This window comes from Thermobia domestica, chromosome 5 (genome assembly GCF_964235325.1).
Source record: "Thermobia domestica chromosome 5, izTheDome1.hap1.1, whole genome shotgun sequence".
Lineage (NCBI taxonomy): Eukaryota > Metazoa > Arthropoda > Insecta > Zygentoma > Lepismatidae > Thermobia > Thermobia domestica.
The window spans coordinates 267045590-267071119 of record NC_137458.1 but is presented as its reverse complement, the minus strand read 5'-3'; the positions used below and the strand labels follow the sequence as shown (position 1 = coordinate 267071119).

The following is a 25530-nucleotide window of genomic DNA, read 5'->3' as shown; positions in this document are numbered from 1 at the left end:
GACACATGGATGAAAGGGAAAGAGAGGAAGAGTGGAAAGGGGGCGAGGGAAAGGAAGGCACGACGTATGGCAGCGTTTAGTTTTTTCTTCTTCCGAAGAAACCACAAACTTTATGATGGCCTCTTTGTGCTAAATTCAAAGTCTCCCGACTGGCTATCGTCTGAGCGCGCCTTCTTTACTGCTGATGACTTTTTTTCTATAGATATGTCGTTAATATAGAACAATTAGTTTTATGCCCATTTTTAGTGTGTCTCACTGTGATTTTCCATTCATAAGTAACGAAATTTTCATGTGCTAACATTATAGATTAAAGTTTAAGAGAAGATATTTAATTTCTTGTGTTCTGTAATTTCACAATAACATATATTTGTTTTTTTTATTATTCATTGTTGCAGTTGAACAAGGGGGAAAACATAGTGCTTATGTATCATCGGTGCCAGTTTTCTTGAACTTGTTTTCCATGAACATGGGAAACTGTGTGTGTGTGACTAATCACATGCCAGAGATTTTTTTTTTTTTTTTTTTTTTTTGTAAGTAGTTTTGAAAATTGAAAAACGTCAGACAAATCTTTCCCGTAAATTTTGTGGCCATCCTGTAAATTTGATATGCATATTTGTCGATACTCTTATTCAGTATAGGGCTGTTCCGATAATCGAGTAATCGATAACAATTCGATAAAATTTCAAAACCGTTTCATCGATAAAGAATTTTAATTTTATCGAATTATCGAACTTTCGAGACTCCCGAAATGTTTGAGACTCTCGAAATGTTCGAGACTCGAAATGTTCGAGACTCTCGAAATGATTGAGACTCTCGAAATGATTGAGACTCCCGAAATGTTCGGGACTCTCGAACTGTTCGAGAATCTCGAATTGTTTGAAAGCAGAAAATACAGAAATATATCACTATGATCGCATTTGTCGAGTCGCTTGAATATTTACAAAAGTTTGGGATTATCGGAGTGTTCGAAAGTAACGATGTATTCGAGGTTATCATAGTTGTATATAATATGTATTGCATATACAGTCGCGGCCACCGTTAAGCGACCCTTACCCATACCCTTCGTAAGAAACAGCTCCTTCCATAAGCATGACCACAAGTGACCACAAGAGTGTTTTCTGCACGTGCTGAGGGACAAGGTTGTCACATTTTTTTCTTGAAAATGTCTGGACACCATATGTTCTTTCTTCTAGAGAGAGCCATTGAGAAAACCTTAGTAGAAACGTATTGACTCGTGAATTGTGTAATAAAAAGTGATCTAAGAAAAATGATATGATCGAGTGCCAACAAAATTCAAATAGAGCGAAAATACCAAAACTGAACACGAATTATTTATGAGTTTTTAAAAAGATATATACACTATTATATTTTTTAAAAAAATAAAAAAGATTATATCTAAAGTGACTTACTCATCAATACTTTACTCAAACTATTATAGATAGAGACATGGATTTGTACAGAATATTCCTTTGTCAAAAGGCAAGGGCTAATAAAACAATTTTAAAAATATATGTCCTATAGGAGACAGAGAGAGTTCATTTTTTTTTTTTTTTTTTTTACAAAAATAGAATATATCATAAATTCTTCAGGTTAAGAAGATGGAACTAAGGGATAAATTCTTCATTAAAATTAACAGAAAACACGTTTCAATGATTGCGAAAACTTCGCTCCTATAGGAGAAAAGAGGGGGTTTGTATTAATAATCAAATTACCGATTATTTGTTTAGAAAATCCCGAATGTGAGGATTCGCTTAAGAAGGCGTAAAATTCAGCACATACACTTCTCATTACAAAAAATTACAGGCCGCGACCTTCGGATTTTCTTTCTTTCTTTTCTTTTTTTTTTTTAATTCTGTTCCTGAGAAGGGGAAATGGGGTCAATTTCTATAATATTATAATTTTAGTTTTACTAAAGAAATATCCTCAGGTAATTAGAAACAAAGATTAATGCAAAATGTCAGTAAAATTGCAAATTTGATTAGCACTCGGTTGATAAATCTGTCAGTACCGAAACTTAAAATAAAATTGAAAACACGCTGTTGAGAATTATATCTGTAAATACTTTACTTTTGTATTGAAATCAATGTAATTCAATTGAGTGCAAGTATCTTACATGAAAACGTATCCTAAGGTCAGTGACGTGGGCTGGCTGTATGGTTTCATCATTGAAGCCAATAAACTGGTGATATTAAATAAATGTTGTTTAGAATTATTTTATATTATTCCGATATGTGATCTCCTTTGATTAAAGTAAGGTCACTGGTTTTGGAACGCGAACGCGGGAAAACGATTTAACTCAGCCTTGACTAGTGTTGTCCACGAGAGGAGACGTCTTGTTAAGGTTGAAGAAGTCTCGTTTTGTCTCGATTCTCAAATAATCTTTATCCTCTCTTTCGAAAATGTTCTAGTTTTTTTTTTTTTTTTTTTTTTTTTTTTTTTTTTAGTAATTTTATCCTTGACTTTTGAGAGAATGTACGTCAATTTTTGCACTTAGTAATAAGAAAATTAAATGCTTTATGGGGATAAGTGTTGAATAATTAGCATTAATTAAAAAAGATACATATCGCCCGGATTTCTTAACCAATATTCATATCGAAACCAGACCCTAGCTAGGGGCAGCTAGGGTTTGAGCCCCTTTCGACCACCTTCAGCCCCCTGAAACTTTCATGTTTTATTTCCTCTGCTTTGCTTCACTTCCAAGTACACGATTCTTTTATTTGTTACTTAGACTTTTCTGGCCAGAAGGACTAGGTTGCTTATCCTCTGGTACCCCCGAAAGAAATTAGACATTTCCAATCAGCAAGAAAATACGTAGACCCCACCAGCATACTACAATCTCTTCAAACAAAATCTCAAGGGAAAGTAGAGAACTAAAACTTACCAACTGACAACTGTGAAAAACATTGATGGTCATAAACAATAAATTGAAGCGTTGTATAAGGAATGAAATTTTTTGAGAAAGCATTCGAAGCTAAGATTTTCACTTCCTTCTCTTCGTTTCTTTAATTTGCAAAACAATACAAAAAAAGTTTTAACTTTTAACTTCTTTTTGTGTTGTTACTCAATCGTGGATGAAGACGTAAGACATACTGTGTTTCCTTCTTTCTTTCTTTATATATACACTTCAAAAAAATCATGCTTAAATTTACAAATATATGATACATTTTATTATGGCTTGCAAACATCGGAAAACTATAAAGGGAAGAAAGGAAAATCACCCTACTACCTGCCTTAAGTTGTAAACTATAGCGCCAAAAGTTAGGCTCTTGCAGAAATTGAGAATAAATCAATAAATATTTACCTTTTAAGTGCGTAAATTTTTCCTTTCCATACTTTTTTCCTTTAAAAAAATGTCATCCCGAAGAAAATAGAATCCGTTTAAAAAAAAAATGAGATACTTCGTTAGCTCATTTTCCCTACAGATATTTTATGGGCAATAAATAAACATATCACTTTATCGAAAACTTCTGAATACTAACATAATGCAAGTTGTGTCTAGGTTGAACTAAAAAATAAGTTTTTACTTCTGTTGTTCCCATATGACAATCTGGAATGGAAACCTTCAAAACAGAGAGGAACCAGTTCATTCAGTTTAGAAATCTGGCATCATTGAGTCCTTCGCGACCTCCAGTGCAGTTTGCGGTTGCTAAGCCACAGGGGGTAGAGGAAAGTCTACCTTCTTCCAGGAAAAATAGTCGCTTATCCATGGCCCCGACTTTATGCAGAGTGTTCATTTTAAAACTTCTCTCCTTAGCAATGTAGTGAAGGAAAGGTTTTTTCCCCACAGATCTGTACAAGGTTTAAGCAGTCTGTCAGAAGAGAGAAAGAGGAAGAGAAAACATGCATCACCCGAATGGAATTGGAATCCAAGACAACATTAGTCTACTAATAGTCACTTTGCCGATTGCGCCAATAAGGGGGAAGGCAGAAAAATAATTTTACATGTGATTTCGACAATAGCAACTTTGCAATAACTTATCAGATGAAAAAAGTTGTTTGACTAGTTTGGCTGCAAGAAGAAATCATTGGAGAGGTGAAGGAACCGAACTGTTCATCACTACTTTTGATAATACCCGAAATTTCGATAATACTCGAAATGTCGATAATACCCGAAACTTCGATAATACTCGAAATGTTGATAATACCCGAAACTTCGATAGTACTCGGAATGTCGATAATACCCGAAACTTCGATAATACTCGAAATTTCGATAATACCCGAAATTTCGATAATACCCGAAACTTCGATAATTTCAAATACTCGAACGATTTCGAGTAACCGATGACAACTCGATAAATTTTCACTCCCGAAGTTCGATAGGTCTTCAGCCTTATCGAACACCCCTAATTCAGTACAATACAAATAACTTCCTGCTGACCTTGCCTCCCCTTGTACTCAATAAGCTCATAAACCTAACTTATATAAATCTTCAACCAAGAATCACAAGTACAACTTTCCTTTATATATATAAAAGTTCTAAAATTAAACACTATAACTTCTAAAGCTTGAAGCATCCTTACTTGAAAAAAAAAAAAAAAAAAAAGTCCACGTGATTTTAACCAACCGGCAAGTGCATACCTTTGGATCTGGCTGGACAGTGGCAACTAAATTTAGTCCATACATTGACATCAAAATTGGGAATCATTCCTCCAAGTTTTGATTAAATTGGTGCATTCACAACATAGTTATAGTGTGTTCAATGTGGGTTCTCTACATTTGCAAAAATTTTTTTCTTCTTTATTCGTGTGCCAGTTTTCAGGTGTTCTGTCTATACTGAGGTATGCTTACACAGTTAATTAATAACATTCTGAATGAGTGTTAAAAGTCTAAATGCGCAAAATGCCAGGTTTTTATGTTTACTAGAACTTTTAAAAACGCTGGGTAAACTTATCAACTTTACACGCGAATCGAAGGTGAGTGTCCTTTCTTTGGAAGGCCGTACACAGTCGAAGTGGGTATTCAACTAGCATTTGGAATACAATCATTAAATACAATATATAACCTTTCCAACAAGTTTCATTAAGTTTGGAAATGGTTGAGCTTGAGCACCTGGTTTCCTTGACGTAGAATAACTCATAACCTTTTCAAGTTTTAATGACTATTTTATTATTATTATTATTATTATTATTATTATTATTATTATTATTATTATTATTATTATTATTATGAAAATACGCAAAGAGATTGGAAAAATTGTTATAGAGTAAATCATAATTTTGTACGAATTTACATCTAATACTTAGATATAAGATGTTGAATAATAATAATATGGTGGAAGATGGAAGAGAAGGGAGATTAATTGATTGGGCTTAATACCGGGGTAGTGTTTCTCTTTCGCGGGGATACCCAAGAAGTAGGTTTAAAAAAACCCATCACGACGCCTGTGATCCAGTATTTTATTACTATACTCCTCCTTCTTCGTCTTCCCCTTCTTTTATTATTATTATTATTATTATTATTATTATTATTATTTGGAAAATGTTATAACTAAAGCTAGATTATTAATTTTCCTAGATGCTGGAAAGTGCTCCGATTAACTTTGGTTGCCAGAAGTTCAAAAAGACCTCTTATTGCTAAACTAATTTGGCCAAAAGGACAAGCCGGCGAAGTGAATGACATCTGTCGACATATCATTAAAATATTTTGTAACTGTGTTGTAGCTGGTTTGGAGGAAGACAAAATATTGGTGCTGAAGGTATGATTTATATTTTTATTATTATTTAGTTATTTATTTATTATTTGTAGACAATAGCATTACCTATTTTTCTTTACTCTTGTGAGTTTTTAGTAGTCGATGTGTCGCCTAACACCATTGCAAGCACAAAAGTTTATAGGGTATACAGACCAACATTAATCAAGTGTAACATTTTAATTTATTAAGATTGCTAACAATATGTCTAACAAATAATGAGGAAACTAAGTCAATACCTGTGTGGATCTCAATAAGTAAATGATATAAAATCCCATGAGCTGATCAGTCTGGAACTGTGTACCTATTTTTGGGCCACTCTGTATATATATTGCACTCTAAGAAATGTGCAGTGCACGTTCTGAAAATCCAGGTGTGTCAACCGAGATGTTTTGTGATTTATTTTTTAATAACTAGTGAGCAGTATTAAAGTGCCTCTGTCGCGAGATGGCTAGAACGCTGTCCATTGTTTTTATGTTTTTGAAATAGAAGTGCCAGAAGGTAACATACATCATAATTACACAGGAAAATCGGGACATTAGGTTGGTGGAGACTCGTACTTCGATCCCGTTTTCCGAGCTGTTGCTTACTTCACTTTTTGACAAGCGAGAGATCGAGATTCGAGTTTCCCCCATTTCATCGTCCAAATTTATCTGTGATATTACGTATTACAAGTGTAGTGTACATGAGAAGAAATGAAATATGATTTTCTTTGTATTATAATCCTATAATTGTAGGAATTATTGTTTACATTCCGTCGGCATACATATATAAAATTAATAATTTACATAATAATACTTATTTTAAAGATGGCCTCCTTTTTTCTTGCTTTTAGTAGCTTTGTTGCTTACAATTCATTAGCAAATTCCTGAAATGAATTTATAGTTATGTAAGAGACTATGATAAATATAGAAAGCTGTTGAATATATGAGGGTGATACAAAACTGTACTGGATTCTGAAGTTCTAGTATTTTACAACACTACTGCCTGGTGTGGGCATCAGTTTCAGCATTTACACATTTCTGCATTTGCTGCTGCAACTGTTGCTAATAATACTAAAAGCCATTTTCGGTGAATTCACGTAGAGATCTGCTGTTTCCGACTTGATTATATCTGAGGCAAAACGTGTTCTCTTTGAACTTCAGTCTTGGAAAACAAAAATATCACGTGGTGACAGATCCAAGAAAACACAACCCACGTAGGTCCATTTTTAAAAAAGATTTAATCGTTTTTTCTTCTCTTTTTCGGTTTAATTGAGTGTTTACAAAATTCTGAAGTGTCATACAGAAAAAATGTTAAAATATGACTTATAGTTGAACATAATATCATTGCCGTAATTTACAAAAAATTTCTGTTCATTGGTTGATAAAGACTTCAAAATTTTCCATTTTTAAGAAGTTTGGTGAACTAAACTCTTTTATATATTTACCCTGTCTGTCCGTCCGTGTGTGTGTGCGCGAGCCACCGTCCGGGGACAAAAAATTTCAAATACTAAGATGGATCACCAGTTTTGAACAAGATGTAGAAAGTCAGTATTTTGGAATCGAAATCATTTATAGATGTGATGTTCAAACCGAAAGTAGTAGAAATCAAACATTTCCAGTTTTAACGTTGATAACTATACAATAATAAGTCATAGATGGCGAGGCGCGGTTTTCTGCAATCGATTAAGTGTTCCAAGAATACATTTCATCTCCATCCTTAACATTCTACCAAAATTAGGGTGACCGGGAAACGGGACAGGTTCCGGATTTTTAAAGATCATGAGAAATGAGAAACAGGTTAGTGCGTAAATTAGTTCCTGTTCACCTTAGCAATACCTAATACAGTTATATTGTAATATAACATGATATATGTAAGCTATAAAATATAAACAGCATTTAGCTTACAATATAGTAGGACATGATGCTGCATGATGCATTGCTCCTTTGCCCTAGCTCGAATCCTTAATATTACATTGGGTGAGAAGTTGACTCTTGATCTGTAGAATGCCAGAAGTATTTCTCAGAACAACCTATCTTCTTGAGAATAGCTTTATTCTTCACTAGTCTTTCATAAAATCCACTGCAGTTCTCTGTGGACAGGGTGTCTGTCGGTCACGAAAGTCACGAAGTCAAAAAACGGTCATGAAAGTCAAGAAAAAGTCACGAAATTTAGCTTTTGGGTCACGATTTTTTTTATCTGTACAAATATAAGTACAAACTGGAAAATTTTGTTCTATAAAACGTCAAAATTCATCACCAAAAATATCTATATTTGGCTTTAGACGGTACCAAATCGCAAGCAAAGCACGCTTGTCTCGCATGCATAAAGATTCGGCCTAATTCGCACCCAAATTTGCTCTTGAGAATGCTACTCAGTTGTATGATTTGGTAAAGAAAAGGTCACGAAATTTCATTTTGGAATTTTAGTAGAGATCCTAGTGAAGTTTACCCCTACCAGTAACATAGATTTTATTGTTGCAGCTTGTAAGAAGGTTTTTCACTTGTCCACATATTATTCATGAATGAAAAACTCGTTCGACAGGAGTGGATGTACAGCTCACAGATGACGAGAAGAACCCTAGCAGAAGTAGTGTGACGTAGGTATGGGCTCGCCAACTTTTCGCATGGAAGTTTCAAATGACACCACGGAATAGCACACAGATAACTACCCGGAGTAGCAGGCAACATCTAAGTATAGATCACACCTCAAAAACCGAAAATGAACTTGACCGTGTCGTTGACCTTTCTCCGCTACCCCTGTTCTAGAGTTCTTCTCGTCATCTGTGAGCTGTACCAGGCAGGCACAACACCACTCCTACTGCTTTCAATGGAATATCACTTTGTATTTTCCTCTTCTAATTTACTAATTTACCAAAAATTTGTACCCTTCGTTCCAACAAGGAAACATTGTTTTCTTTCCAATTTTTTTGGAGTTGTGTTACAATTTCTTTTGGATACTGCCACTGATCAGTCGTGTCTCGTCGTCCGGACCAGATAGCATATTACGTTTTACCAGTTTAGTAGGAATACTGGAAATGTTGTGTTGAATGTCCGACCAACAGGGTGTATTCTACATAAAAATCCATTGAAATTTTTCAGCTCCACCATATTTACTTTCCCATTTTTTAAGGTATTTCACGCATGTGCTATAAAAATTGCCGACAGTGGCCAAGAAATCTTAAGTCTTGATAGCAAGTCCAAGTATCTCCAAGTATTGCAAACGGGTTACAACGTGCGAAATGAGAAATCTTTCTTCCTTTCCTGACACTAGCTTCTTTAATGAAGAAGTATAGCACGAAGCCTCTGTTTCTGTTATATCATCTGTCTCTGTCAATCGAATTGTTCCTTCAAATACCCTGAATTTGATCAGTCACAAACATTGAGTAGAGTTCAAAATTGGAATCAGTAAATAGGTTTTTCTACAACAACGGGAGGCTTTTCTTACGAAAGAAAATAGGAAACATATCTGTAATTCTTTTAGTGATGGGTCTAATGACAAAAGACGAGTATTTCCAAGTTCCAGCAGTTTCGCGTGTTATACAGCAGCAAAACTGCAAAAAATCTTCTATGCGAACTGAGTAAACGTGATAAAACTTGCACTCTTTAACTACAAAACTTTCAGTATCATAAGGAAGACTATCAACACATGTCTCCAAACAATTAATGCCCCACAGCGTATGCCAAAAATAGCCTTATCCAGTTTTGATTTTGCCACACATTATTTTTACCACGTTTATTGAAACCACTGAAGTTCGTGTTGGTGTTGTCAGCACGAAGCCCTACAACTTTATTTTGCAAATTATGTGTTTCTATTACCTTTCCCAACAGCGAACACTGAAGTTCAGAATTTTCATCTAGCAGAGAGGGAATTCCAATATTTTAGTATTAATAGCAATCTTAGGAAGAAATCCCACATTTCTTACACTTGAGCAGGATTTCTGAATATTGTGAACATCTTCTGAAGATAACGGCGCTAACACATTGCACTCAACTTCTTCACTTTTTGTGCGAGCAGCAGAATAGTTCACTTCGTAAAGCTTTTTTTTTTTTTATTAGCTTTGATGTACAATCACTTGATCGGAAACTGTGTCCGTGTTTAACAGTATGAAAGGCTTTTACTAACAAAAATTTGCTCGTCTTGTGCTTTTATATATATAGTAACGCTGGTGGTGCTACATCTTACTTTCTCAGCATCTTAATGCTTTTTCGATTGTGTATGTTGTCTAACCCTTAACGAGTTTCCTCATTTGGCTACACATTTTTTTGATCTTCCCTAATCCGTTTGAAGAGCATTATTTTCAGGTATTGTTCGTTGTGGTTATTTGCGTACATACCTTCCGCGATGGTAGAGCAGCTATTGCCCTCTGGTGAATTTTACGCGGGAAGTAGTCTGTGGATATGTTGTTTTGCAAGCAGTGCCGGAAGCAGACGGAAAAAGTAGTGAACCGTTAAGGGCTAATGCAGGGTTCCCACTTGTTCTGGAAATCCTGGAAAACCTGGAAATGTCCTTAAATTGATTTTGTGATGGCAGCATCCTGGAAATGTCCTTGAAAATGCATTTCTGACCTTGAAATTTACAGAAATACTGAATGTCAGATTTTTTCATACTTATAATGAAGATTTTAATTGATTGCTATATTTATTTGCTATTCCTCTTTTTGTGCTGAATAATTTGTCATGATCCGGCATGTGTAGTTGGTTGGTGAGCTTTTTTTCTCCCAACAGAGTGGTTGGCCGGGAGAACTTTTCTTCTTTCATCCACTAGTAAGTCAACTCATTCTTGGATGCTGTCCTCACTAGCACTGTCCTTCAGAAACCGTGCTTTGTACTAGTATCAATCTTCATAATCAGACTATTTTCGCAACAGTACGTACTCTTTAGTAAAATTTCATACGAATGCTTTTGTGACAACGTCATATCTAGGTGAAACTCAATTCTTTGCTATACCAAAGAAACTTTTAAGTTTTCCTGAGTCTTTTTTAAGTTGTTTAAATTAGGGTACAAGGCACCGCTGTATGGCAGAGCTGGAGAAAATAAGGACTATTGGAAGAGAAAGTCAAGTGCAGAGCAAGAGGAAAGGGATAAGTGAAAATGTACAGCAACTGCAGAGAAAGAAAAGGAAATTGATGGAAACAAGTGAAGCTTTGACTGAAGCAAACCATCTTGCACATGAAACAAAGCAGAAATCTTGCTTTACTTTATTGACGACGGCAACTGCTATCTGTAGAGCAGCTTCGCTAAAGAAGAAAGAGATCATGTCTATAGATGAGGAAATCACACAACTCCATACTCAGTTCAAAAACTTGTAATATAAGTCCTTTTTTCCCCCCTAACTATATCTGTCACACTGTTACGCAATGAAGATGCCATGTACGAAAAAAAGATTTTTGTTGTTTGTAAATTTGTTTGGTGCAGAATTAAAATGTCATGTAGAAAGAATGAAAATACATGAGCTGGATGTGGGGAATCAGATGGATGTAAGGGAAGTTGGGAGGCCTTCAAAAAAGAAACAGCACATTACACTCCGCTTTGTGTATTAATACTGTACTTACATGAATATTAACTGCGTAAGCTACTGTATTTTTCATTTCACTGTTGTGAGTTTTGAACCTACAGGTACAATTCTGTTATACCTTCCTGTGTCGAAGTTCTGGAAGATTGGTGATTTGTCTGGATTTTTTAATAAAGAGAGTGGGAACCTTGCTAATGTCACTCCTCTCACCATGTGAGACAGAAAAACTCACCCCACATGTCTGATACACAACACGAGATTTGTCTTTTGTACTTAAGTCAAAACGCAGGAATTTAAATTCTTGTCGCAGATCGTCATTGAAGCTACATGTGCGTTTCTTGGTCATAGCTAAGAATAACTAATTTTAAAATATCCGCCTGTTGCCCTTTATCCACACGTGAGGAAACAAATACACGACTCCTGTTTCCGCACTTAAATCACAAAGACTGCTTGGGACGCACAAGATCGTCAGAAGAAAAAACCCTTCTGTAGACAACGAATACCTCCGCTTTATTCACTTTTGCAGTGTTGCTAACACCCAATAAACACCCTCCCGCCCGTCAGGCGCCAAGCTGCCAGCATCTCTCTCGCCATGCCCGTAAGGAATTTGGCGTTAAAAAATTTCGCATTTAAATTCCCTCTGCCTACATACAATTTACTTATGTATTTACTATATTTGTAGAGATGTAAAAAATGAATTTGAAAATTGGCTGTAAAATGGCTAGAAGTGAAAAGAATGTGGCTAGGATTGCTACTGGTGCTGAATTAGCAACCCGGTGCTTTTAGGACTACTTTTGTTCTTATCAGAGCACCCTGATATCAACGCTCCCTCTCCTCTCTCTCCCTTTGTTACAGGCCGGGATCAAGTAATTCAATACTTATGAAAAATGAAACACGTTGAAGTTCCTACAACAAACAAACAACTGCTAAAATTCTCTATTGCCTTTCGAGCAGTACTGCGAACTATAGATCACGTTTAATGTAGGAAATTTCAGTTCAATTCTTGCCTCTTTGTTATTATAACTTTACAAGGAATAAAGGTACTGGGTTTGTTCAGTCACTTCTGATCTCCTCACGTACCCTGTAGATGTTCATGAGTAACTGAAGACGACGACCTGTCTAAAATAATCATTCTGTAAGACCTTTTCTTCATCCGAGAAACGTTTATGCTACTGAAAGACTGTATTCTGAATATAGAAATATCTCTGTGTGTCGTAGTCAGCATTAGGAATGTTTCAGTTGTTGACATTTTAAGCTTCACATTTTTTTTTTTTAATCCATTTTCGAATTAGTTAGTTTCTGACATAACACAATTACACATATTGACATCTTAAAACGTCAAGGTTAGTCGAGTCCATGCTTCATACAGAGAGGAGATGGTGCTTCAACATAGCACTTACCAATTTAATGCAACTGCTTCCGTTTGTGAAATACATTTTATATATATATATATATATATATATATATATATATATATAATATCATCTCGTATTAAAAATGTTAAGATTTTCAGAGAGCTGCTAATTTTCAGGAATGTCACTTAATTTTCAAAACAGGCTGAAGGTGTTTTAAACAAAGCTTTGAAGAAAACGTTCTGAGGAGAGAGTTGAACAAATGAGTCTACCCGAAAAGTGTACCAAGCATACGATATGTATTCCTCATAAAACGTAGGTCGATTCATTAAGTTAAGATGCATAGGCATTTTACTTGACATGAGAAAGAGAGAGAGAGAGAGAGCGATATATATATGGGTAACTAACACCAATCCTATCTGGACTGAACTAATAAAAGTTAGATTGTATTCGCGTTTAATTTATGAGTTTCGGAAATTACAAATTGTGTCTAATATATTCTAAGAGTGAAAAGTTTTGTCCCATGTATGATTTACTTCTAACTTATTTTGTTTCATTTAATTTTATTTGCAGCAATTAATACTCCTAATCGCAGAAGTGATATACACTAGTCAGAAGAATCCGGAAAACGTCTATCCTTGTTTGGATGATAAGTGCATTTCGTTTGCACGTAAAATATGTGATTGTTTGTCAGGTTAGTTCAATTTAAAATTTATTTATTTTTATTTTTTAAGGACTGGTAATGAACATGCAAAATATAAAATGCAAAATGCAACTAAAATGTAAAATGCACTACGAAAAAATGCAAAATGTGCATTGGAAAAAGTTTACATATCATTAAACTTGAAAAGACGTCTGTTATTTACAACAACAGATGGAGAAATCATTTTTGGCACTTCGTCCCTGTTATACGTAATCAGTCAACAGTTTGAATGATGTAGAGCAGCAATAGGTTCCATGACAGAAGATTTAACTGCACTATTAGATATAATTTCTGTAACTTCATCTGGATGTTGTGTTCCATCATAAATTAAAACTACTCACAAGGAACGGACATGAACCTGTCATCCGGACATCCAAATCAAACCTAGTCCATTCAATACAAAAAAATTAGGTGCCATGGACAACGGAGTAAGTCCCTGGGGCCCATTAACCTTGTTAGTATAAAGAAAATCGTAGACTCGCAGTGAAATAGCAATTGCATCAATAGTGTTTATTGGAAAGTCATGGTTTATAGTTCATTCTATTCAGCGTGAAACAAGCTTTCCAGAGGGGCTGTGTATTGGGACCTATAACGTACTAGAACAGGGAAAGCTGGGAGAATGTTGGGAAAATACCCTCCAGAAATCCCTTCCATCGACTTTGAAGCCCTCTGGAGTGGCCCCGGGTAAAAGCACATAATCCAAATATATGTCGAAAAATACTATAGGGGATAAGAAATGTGTGTACGAAGTTTTGTATTGACAGACGGAATAGATAGGAGGGAAAGGCTTGTATACCAATACTCGTTTTCCCCTGATACCTATTCTGCGAGTCTACGATTTTCTTTATACTAAGAGAGTTAATGGATCCCAGGGACTTACTCCATTGTCCATGGCACGTAATTTTTTATGCATGAACATATCTTCGTTATTAACAAAAATTGACTACTTACCAATGAATTCTCCCTTGAAAAAATTAAAGATTTGTGACGTTTTGCCATTGAGGAAGGAACCAGCTGAGAGTTCCGAAACGTCAAAATCTTTAAATTTTTCAAGGGAGGATTCATTGGTAAGTAGCCAATTTTTTAATTTTGAATATCCTCCCATGCGCCCATGTAATTATAATATCTTTGTTATGTTTATCGAATGGACTAGGTTTAATTCGGATGTCCGAATGACAGGTTCATGTCCTTTCCTTGTCAGTTACCAGGAACAATTTTAAAATTAAGTTGTGTTTGCTGGAAATGTTTTACGCAGCTACTGCAGCATTTTTCTTACCCCTTGTAGAACTGTTGGAAGCTGTGACAATTCAAAGAGTTCTAATACTTTCAACTGGTACTATATTTTTCCCAGGGACTTTCAGATCATCTCTTCTTCTGTGTAGTTAACGTCAATATGTATCACTTCAGTCTGTGTATTTAAGGTTTTCGCAGCTTCTGCAAAAATCCTTGTCAATTTAATAATTACAGCTCGTTGAAACATAATCTTCATTCGAACAAGAAGTTTAATGTTTCCAAGTGAATTGTTTGAGTTATTTTTGAGATAAGATTTGAAGCAGTTTTTACCACGTATTTGTTTTTAAATTCTGATGATGGGCCATTACTCCAAATGATTTCTTCTATTGTAGTATCATTTGTGTTCAAAAGTGTAGTATATGACAAATTTAAAAATGCAGAGACAGTATTTTCGTCCTTTCTGTTTGAGTCTGAACAAACTATATATATTGGAACATTTGCCATTGTGAAATAGTGCTGCTGTAAATAAAAGAGCACTTGCAGGAGACCACAAAGCATTTTGAACATTATTTTGATATTCACAGCTGAACGACATTTCGATATCAATCTGTAACGCTCTTTTGGCATTGCCTATTTTATCCTTTTCAAATTCTCTTTGTTGTGTTCCTTTTGTCTTCACATGTTCCATCATCATTGGCATATCAGCAGTTAATTTTTCATAAATATCGCCTTTACAGTCCTCTTTTTATGACAAATCTCAGTCGACCATCATCACTTTTTTCTTTTTCCCATTCGTTCCAGTTCGCATTACTTTCAGGTTCACTGGGACCCAGTATTAATTTCCCATTCATACATTTATCACAAGAATTTTGCCACCCTATAGAGTTAAAGCTGTTATTACATAGGTAAGTCTCTCAAAAGTTATTTGAATATGGTATCTTTAGAAATTTGTTTTAATATAAAGTTTTCATGTACTAAGGATCTACATTGTTCAACTGGTTATATTTCAGTAATAAAACATTTTGTGGTCTAAGACAATTAAAAACCTATTTTAAAATGTGACTTCTCTTCTTTTTAATTATATGAAGTGCTTGTCTTTTTAAATAGCACATCTTTCATATCAGAACAAGTGTAAGTTATGTCAGGACGGGAAAAATTATTACAATGTCATCATCATCAGTTTGGGGAGCTGGATGTAAATTATTCTCCATTTTCTGTGTTACGCTGAACCTGACACGCTTTGCTAAGCCTGCTACTACAGCTTTTTGTTTTTTTGGTAAACAGGAAAGTGCACGTAGTCTTTATCACTGCTTGTGAGAGTGTTTGCATCTATATGGTGAGTGCAAAAGTAATGATTCTGGCTTTTCTGCCTCACTAACACTAATTACCGTCATTGTAGATTTCATTTCGTTCAACTTGGCTCTTGAAAGTCATCGCTGTCTTTTCTTATTTCTTCAGATCATCATCTTGCTTTTTTTTTTCTGGGATTTTTTTTTTCTTCCTGAGTCAACTATTCTATTCCTTTCTCTTTGCAAGTACCCTCCAGGATTACTGGCTTTTGTTTATCACTCATTTTCTGCATGCATGATGCACGAGTTGTTTTGCACTTGACCTCAGACCCCATATCAGTCCTAAACAAAAGAAACATGGCATATATTATAATTACAAACACCCATAAAACAAACAGTAGTGACATAAATAAGCACAGATTAAGAGAGGGGAGCGGGCTCCCTGTGTCATGTTTCCTTTACAGAGAAGTATGAGGTATGTATTCTGGGAAAAAAAAGTTTAGGTATCACAAACATAAGTCAATTATGAATTATTATATAATTGAGTCTGTCATACAAAATCGGTAATAAACACCAGTTCATTTTCAGACATTCTTTATGTCCTATTGCAGTAGATTAATTCTTTATATACTAACCAATTACCATACTATCGCTCAACAATGTAAGCCGTGTCATGTACGGAACAAAAAGATAGTTTTAAATACAAACTCTTGTGAAGAAAGAAATTGATTTGAATGTCATTTTTGTTATATATGAAGTAAAACTATTTAGAAATAATAATAGAAAACATAACCTCTGTACTGTGACGTATGGGACAGTCAAAAGTATATATTTATAATAATATATTTTAACATTATTTTGTAATTATTATTAATAACAATAGTATTAAAGTTAATTGTTTTATGTTTGAAATGACACAATAGCAATATAGAACGTGTAAACTTTATAATACTAACCTATTTTAAGTTTCCAGACAGACAGAAAAAACATCACCTGTTTACCACTTGAGAACAGCCATCTTGAAAGCACTGTTGCAACATCATAAAATAAAAATTATTGAAAGCTTTCAAAATTAATCAATATTTACGTTTTTGAAAGTTATAAACCAATTTTGGAAACAGTCTGCTATTTTTTTATATTTTCAATTAAATTACCTTTTTTAATGGAATGCTTATAATACACACTAGCTCACATGTGTATTATTCTATTTCAGGTAATAATATTTCGTTCTCTGCATTAGAAAAAGTGTTATCTTATTTGGAACCTTCGTGGTTGGGACTGCTTATTAGCAACATGCTGATGGAGAAGTTTTGTCCGATCCCAGTGAGACAGAAACCAAATCTTCAGGATTTAGTAAGTACACTATTTATTCGTTGTATTTTTTAACATTTTATAGTGAGAGATGCTTGTATATAGCGACTATAGTTCCTGTATTTAAGAGTAAAGTTTCAGAAACAGTTAATGGAATCTGGTCGTTGTATAAAACAAAATGCTTGCAACTGGTGCTGGTGATTAGCTACTCCAAAATTTTCATTAGAGTTATGCAAGTTCGAACATGCTGAAGAAAGAAAAAGTAAATTTCGATACAGTTGTGTTTGCACATTTTAGTTTATTTCTATTTCATATATAATTGTTAGCTTAAATGCATGATTAACTCATGTATGTTTTGTTGTTAATAACATTGGTACGAGCAATTTGAATATAGATTTCATTTATCAAGATTACAGTGAGTCATCGCCTTTAACACAAGCTGTAAACAATCCATTTATGGTTATATTTTAGCTCCGTACAGTGTTTCAGAAAAGACTGAACAGATTCATTGAGTTCGAGTTCAATGCAGCAGGGTGGCGACAAACCTGGAATACCAGAAAAGAAATTCTACTAAGTCAGGGAATTCCGTTTTGCTAAGAATGAAATTTTAAAAATATTTGAAGTCAGAATTTTAAGACTATTTCAGATTTGGTTGAGTGCTCTTTTTTTTAGTCTTCTAAACTATGCTATGCATATGTCGGAAGTTCTTATAAAAGGACGTTGTCTGTCCGTCCGTCTGTAAACAGGCATCAGAGCAAAAACGGTAAGAGATACAGAGAAGTGTTTTTTTAGCAATCGATTTAGTGTCTTAAGAATAGGTTCCATCTCCTCCGTTAACTCTCTGTTTAAACCGAAAGTCGTTCATATTAGCCATTTCCAGTTTCATCGTTTGTCGCCATAGAACGAGAGCTGAACAGATAGCGAGAATTTTTTTTTCTCAAACGATTGAGCGTCTCAAAGCAACACACAATAACTATCCGCAACTACCAAAACCGGAAGTGGTTCAAATTTATTGTTACTTCCAGTTTCAATACTAATTTCCATAAAGTAAAAACGGTAAGAGATATCGAGATTAACAATTTCCGGTTTTAGCACTTATTTGCCGTGGAAGAAACATGGTAGTAGATAGTGACAATCGTTTTTATTATTTTATAATCGATTCATGATTTCAATAGAGCATATCACAATCTGCAAAACCGGAAATGGTTGAAGTTTACTACTACCTGTTTACCGAAGTTTCCGATTTCAATTCTGATTTCCATAGAGCAAATATGGTAAGAAATATAGAGATGCAGTTTTCTACAATTGATTCAGCGTCCGAACAATAAGTACCATCTCTTCGAGTAATCACCTATTCAGACTGAAAGTGGTTTAAATTAACTATTTTCGGTTTTAACATTTATCGTCATAGAGCAAAAATGGTATTAAATAGCGACAAGTGATTTTCTGCAATCGATTCAGGTACTCAAGAGAACATGCCGTCACAACCCGCGACACTACCAAAGCCAGAAGTGATTGAAATTTACCAATACTTTCGGTTTCAATACTGATTCCCATAGAGCAAAAATAGTAAGAGATATCGAGGTGCGTTTTTGTTTTGTACAATCGATTAAGCTTCTCAAAAGTGGGTTCTATCTCTTCCCTGAGCCCTCTATTCAAACCGAAAGTATTGAGAGTTCGAGCAGGTTGGGCTCGTGTTCTTCTTACAATTTCCGGCCGACCACGTACCACAAGAGCTTGTTGAGTATATCGTCGAATTATGAAACCCGTACCAGCTTTGCTGGTGATTAAAGCCGCTTCTTTCCACCGTTCCACTATTGTTGAGTGGCTATAATTGGCGGCAGAAAGTCCACAGACGTGAACCTTTCACTTAATCTTTATCGTTACACGGATTGTATTGATCTGATACTGTTACCAAACACAAGCCTCCAATGTACCCAGCAATGTATCGGAGCATAACAGCGGTTAAATGTGTTCTTCGGGTGGGCAGATGAAGACCGACTGTTTTTATTGTGGGTAACTTTCTGTTCATCAGAGGAACCAAGAAACTGCTCCAACATAGGTATTGTTCCTTTATGCACAGGATGAATGCTTTGAGAAGTTAACGTAGTATCTTGCGTGTCGGATTTTCTATTTTCACTGTACGAAAGACCCCAGTTAATCTTGAACGACCATCACAGTTTTTCTATTACTGCATAATTTTGGTAGTTACATTTTACGAAATTATACGTAATTTACTCTTTCCCCTCTCATCTCCAGACATAAATGTGTTTCACACTTTAAGGCATTATAAAGAATTATGTATTATCTTGTCGAAGGAAGCCATTTTATTCAGTCAACTATTATATAGTGCTAAGGTAATTTCGATTGAAAAGATTCTAAACGTAATTCAAATCTAAGGCAGATTACATTTTTTTAAAAATATTTTGTAACACAATTTGAATGATGTAGTATAGTTAAATTAATGATAATATTGTCTATTTTCTCTTTAGGATCTACTGTGGAAAATGCTGACCTCTCTCAAACGTGATAACAGTACAGTAAAAGAAGATAATTTGAGTGAAGCTAGAGTAAGTTGATTATTTCCATATATCTTAGGAACAAAAATTATATATTTACTTTTGTTTTATTTTTTTTATTTTTTAAAGCAGTTTTGTCACGCAAAGTACACAAACAACATGTGTAATACAAAACTGTACAAAGATCGAAAAATAAATCATTCTTTAGTTCCTTGTCAAAGTTTTATTCATGCTTATATATACTCGTATATACACCATGAAAGTACAAGTCTTACATGTTTTTCAACGTAAGAATCATGACACTTGAGTCATTTGCTTCAGCGTGACACTAGTTGTGGTAAAACTTAATTATAAGTGTCTGTTTGCTGAGCATGTAATCATCTGGCGACGCACGATTGAATTTGTTCAACTGAATGGAGTCATTGACCGCCTATAAACTGTTTCAGGGCATCAAAAAGATCAGTATGAAGAAATGAAATGACTTTCATGTTGATTCCTGCAGGATCCTTGCACTGTCTAGTTTCAACTCACCCGGAAAACCTTGCTTGTATTGCATATATTAGAACAATATTAAATAATTAAAAATCAAGGAATAGAAAGGAACAAACTTGTCGGAGGAGAGCAGTACTAATTTATATCTATAGTGGATGTTGAAGTATGTATCATCAAATAATAATGAAATTTTAATGCAGTATGTATTTCTAAAATAAAGAAATAAGCATTTGTAGATATCGCATATTGTAGTTTCCCTAGTCAAATTAAGTATTTTATAATCCTCCAATAATCGACAGAATGGCAGATTAGTGAGAAAGCATCAAAAACCAAAAATGCCTAGGTTAGTGGATATAATTTCAAATTTGTGAAAAGGTTAAGGAATTTAATAAGAAGAAAGTGAGAAAAGTTTCCAAATTTAGTTTAATTTAATTTTAAAAAAGGATTATTATTTATATGTTTTTCTTCCTTTCTTGTTTTGGTGGTGGGTGAATTGCATGGTTTCGGTTATGTGGGTGGTATACTACATATAAAGAGAAAGATCAGGATTCGAGAATGTGCCAATCCAAGAGTCAAGTTATTCTTAAAATTCTAATATAGAAACCTCATAAAACTTACTTTAAAAATTAATTTAATGTTCTTTAAATTGAATTTTTTCCTCTTAAGTTTTCTAAGGGATGATTCCTTATCACCATTTCCAAACGCTGAAGAAACGTCCTTTTTCCGGGTATGTGGATGAAGTTTAAATTCCCACTTAATTAAAATACAATAAAGTTCATTAAAATGAAGAATCACACTCCTCTTGTGTGTATTTACATTTTATACGTACTGTTAATAGATCAAAGTCATGTTTACGATAACGCTGTTTCGGTAGTCTTTAAGAGATCCATTAAATTCTTCAAGTTGTAGAATTAGTATTTGTGGTAATGACATAACTATGATGGGTTTTATTATTATTATCAGGGTTCTTACAAATCTGGTAAACAGGGAAAATGGTGCTTAACCTGGAAAACCTGGAAATCAAGGAAAATTGGGAATTTTTCTCAGGAAATAAAAAATTTTGTCCGTCTTACCTATTTGTTAAGATAAGCCAATAATTCAGTCACTATTTGTTGAAAGAGGCACTACAAATAAATGATTTTCGTTGAATTTCAAGAGTTATATTTATAGTATGTAAACTTATTAAGTAAAGTAGTTACTACTTCATGTGTGGTTGTACACAACATTATTTCTAATATTAAGAATGTAATTTATGAAGATAGTTTGATTTGTTGCACTTCACATTATAAATGTTGGCATTTCTTTCTGTTGGGAACATAATAGTGCAGAAGTACTGTTAACTAAATCAGGGTAATTAGCTTCTACTGTATGCTTTTTCACACCGTAATAGACTGTGAACATTTTTATTTAAGAATATGTGATAAACAGGGTCCGGATCTTGTTCACCTAAAAATTTTTAAAAAGTGACCTATAAAATGACACTAAAATTCCTGTAAAATGACCCTAAAATCACAAAAAATTGACCTTAAAACTTACGTTTTCTCAAACTTTTATTTCATTAAACATTGACATTTTTTAATATCCATTGGATTTTTAATTAACATTTCTCACTCATATTCTAAAAGTTTTGTTTCAGTTAGTTGCATTCCATTTATCACTTATGTCCATTGATCAGTCCATTGTACGGCATTGTAAGTATTGAAAGCGTCAGTTCACTCCCGAGTTGAAACTAGGAAGCACTCTTAAACAATAAAACTTAGCAAGTTTAGACTACAGGAAAATAATAAATAAAAACACGTTTAAAGCCCTTGTACGCCTTCTAATGCATTTTTAGTTATTCACGTGATAACATTCATTGTGGTCAATAACCCAAAACTATCTGTTTGGCCACCTACCAACCCCCGCCTTTCGTTAACCAGCTACAGTTTAGTTTTCATTAGCTTGTTAAGAATGCAGTTTTTCCACTCCAATAGTCAGGAAGTAAGAAAAGAGATTATTCAACTTCGTCTTTTCCACATCCGTAAACCGTGTTCATTTAAAGATTTCCTTATGTAGAAAAAAAGAATAAAAAGACCATAAGTGACCTAAAAATTACCTTAAAATATTAAAAAATGACCTGAAATTTCAAAACAGCAAAAAGAGACCAAAAGTTGATCCTAAAAAACTATATTTTTAGAACCTAGAGTTGATGGATAACGTTTTTACTTGAACTTGCCTTCTCCTATGCGGAACAGAAGAAAGTTGACTTGTCAACAAGATCCGGGCCCTGGTGATAAAATTTAAATGCCGATGCCCAATGAAGAAAACTGAGGACGAAACATGCTCCAGTGTGCCGTAACAGACATTGTTGTTAGCATTTTCTCTCAGGTAGTATTTTGGGAACTTTTCTGTGCATAACTTGGATCGAAGATTTAATATATTATATCCTAAAATTCAGGTGGTAATTTGTAATATTTTAAAGTAATATATGTTTTTTGGTTTGTTTTCTCAACTGCAAAGATAGCTACAATTCATGTAAAAACAATGGCTTTCGTTTTCAAACTGTTTCCAGACAGTAACAATTTTCACATGGGGCCTGTTAAATGTAGCTACACTATATGTTATGATATTGCCCTATTTATGAAGAAAGAAAAAAAAACCCTTGGAAAAATGTGAATATTTTGTTGTTGCATTTGACGAGTCAGTTAACAAAATTGCTGGGAAAGGTCAAATGGACCTGCATGTGCGATTTTGGGATCAAATTGAATATAGTGTTACAAGGTACTCGATCTGTTTTTTTATATATATATATATATATATATATATATATATATATATATATAGGGCAACTGCAAGTGATTTGTTGAAATTGAAAGAAGCTTCTCCAGAGGGTTTTGATTTAACCAAGATACTCCACATAAGCATGGATAGACTCAATGTCAATTGGAAGTTTCTAACTTTTCTACAAACTGAAATATAGATACAGGGAAGTGAAAGCAAACTTCTATAGATTGGATCCTGTGGTTTGCATGTGCTACTCGATGCTCTTGTAAGGGGATATTTAATGGTTGAATGGAACCTCAACAAGTTTTTACGAAATCTTTTTTACTTATTGAGTGAATCACCAGCCCGAAGAAGAGTGTTTATCTCATTTTGTAAGAACAGTGAAAATTCAGAGGAAATTTTGTTTTCCAAAAAATTTTGTGAAGTTCGATGAGTGGAAAATGCTGATTGTGTAGACAGAGCTTTAAAACTATTTGGAAATGTGAAATGTTTCACTGAAAGTCCTGACACTAAACTTCCCCAAAATTGAACCGTGAACAAATTGAAATCAGGTGTTCAAGATCCTCTCATGCCTGCTAAACTTACATTTTTCAAATCTGTGGCGTTGGAGGTAGAACCATTTTTAAACTGAGTTTCAGGTCGAAAAACTATGGTCCCTCTCTTATATGAAGAATTGTTCACTGTTATTGTAAAATTATTGAAGCGTTTTGTAAAAAGAAATTCTTCGCTTTATCATAATGGCAAATATTCGGGGTAAATCAGTAGTTGTCAAAATTACTCAATTTGCATTCTCATAATTGCATATACGTTTACACATTATTTTGAAAAGTTTAACTCATTATTTCATTTTCTCATTTTATTGAATTCAAAGAAATGTTGAGAAGTTCCATTAAAGTATTGTTTTTTTGTTTGTGTACTAAATTTTTAGGAGCACGTCGTATTTTCTTCGAAATTAACACAAGCAATTTGTTGATATTTTTTTTTAAGAATTCATAAGTTACAGCTGCTCACTGGGAAGAAGGGTGGCCAATTTCTTCTTCGTTTATTTCTTTCTTTTTCTTTTCTTTTCTTTTTTTATTTAAAGAAGTTAACGTTAATGTGTAATTTTATTTGAAAATGTCTTATAAAGTATTCACTAGCTCAAATAGCAATTCTTTGATTAGCTTATGCAGGTTTGCTTGTCTACTATTATTAGCCTTTTGTATGGCTTGGGGTCTACTGTATAATGTTGCAGACGGAAAGTAGCTGATCTTTCGCAGCATACACGTTGAGAACAACTGGCCCAAACCTTTATTTTGCTCTTACAGGTATTCATCATCAGTACACCGTTATCTTATAAAATATCGTGGGTCAAGGAAAATGGTTGGTCTTGCACCTGGAAATCAAGGAAAATGATAAAAGTAATTTTGTAAGAACCCTGTTTATATATATGCACAAAGAAAACGAATAAATTCACTTAATTATAAGCTGATAATACTAAGTTTCGAGGTACCTCTGCTAATTCTTTAAAGTAACTACATTTGTTCGTTTACAACGTATCCAGTTACATTTCTTACTTTCGTGCAATGTTTCTAAAGTAGTATAAAGGAATATTTGGTGGTGCGAATATACAAACTAATCGATCAGAAAATCATTGTGCTGAAGAAATATGAGTCAAAATGTTTGTAATTATGTATATGACACTCCGCGATTTTAATTGGTCATAAAATGAAAACTTTGGAATTTTTTGTTCATTTTTTTTCTAAAGGTATATCAAAACACAGTTTCATGTGGTGTATGTTCGTTACAGGCACTGGATATGGGCCTCACGCGTTACGCGGTAAACATCTATTCGATAATCAGGCTCACTCCACACTCTTCGAAGCGTATCCGGCGTGATTGTGTTGATAGCTTTTGTGATTCGTTTCTTCAGAATTTCCATAATTGGGGTAGTTGAAGTACGTACACTATGTCCTTGACATACCCCACAAAAGAAATCACATACAGTAAGATTCGTTGGTCATTGCATCCAGCATGACTAATTCATCTGTTTGGCAGGAGCTCACGGACATTGTGATGCTAGTACGGTAGTGCTCCATCGTGTTGAAAAATATGTCATCTATCTCTAAGTTGTGACTTCAATCAGTTCCGTAACATATCCAAGTAATTTCCGTCAAACACAGTTAGACCTTTAAAGAAAGAAAAAAAAAAAATCCATAAACTTTTCATTCTGATATGGCACAGAAAACATCACACTTGGGTAAATCACGTTTCTCCTCCAGCGTGGCGTGGGACTTCTCCAATCTGCACATTGTGTCTGTTGATCTTTCTATGCAGGTGGAAGCTTGCTTCATTATTGAAAGTGATCTTGGACATCAGGTTATCATCATTTTCGAGTCATTGCTGGAATCCGAACAGAACTGTAGTTGCTTTGGATGGGTCTTCAGGTTTCAATTTGTGCACCAGTTGCAGTTTATATGGATGAAAGTGTAAGCGTTTGCGTAACCGTGCTTCTTGGGATTTGTAGTTCTTGGCTAACTCTACGCAAGGTTTCTCTCACGCGATCAGTAACTTGCTGCAGCAGTTTTGGTAGGCCGGAATGCCCTTTAATTTGTCACAGATGCACCTTTCTTCTACGAAATCGTTGTACCACTTCAAAATTGACTTGTCCGAAAATGGTTTCATATCAAAATTGCGGCTGAAC

General features: G+C 34.4%; 1 protein-coding gene across 10 annotated transcripts in view; it reads left to right on the top strand.

The window, feature by feature from the left end:
* Positions 1 to 25530, top strand: part of LOC145686586 (uncharacterized) — a 678364-nt gene that overhangs the window by 618177 nt on the left and 34657 nt on the right. For all 10 annotated transcript variants that reach the window (XM_081760035.1, XM_081760038.1, XM_081760040.1 and 7 more), the window contains 4 exons: positions 5515 to 5695; positions 13111 to 13231; positions 16976 to 17115; positions 19566 to 19643. In XM_081760035.1, the coding sequence (XP_081616161.1) occupies positions 5515 to 5695; positions 13111 to 13231; positions 16976 to 17115; positions 19566 to 19643 (520 nt within the window). The remainder of the gene's footprint in view (positions 1 to 5514; positions 5696 to 13110; positions 13232 to 16975; positions 17116 to 19565; positions 19644 to 25530) is intronic.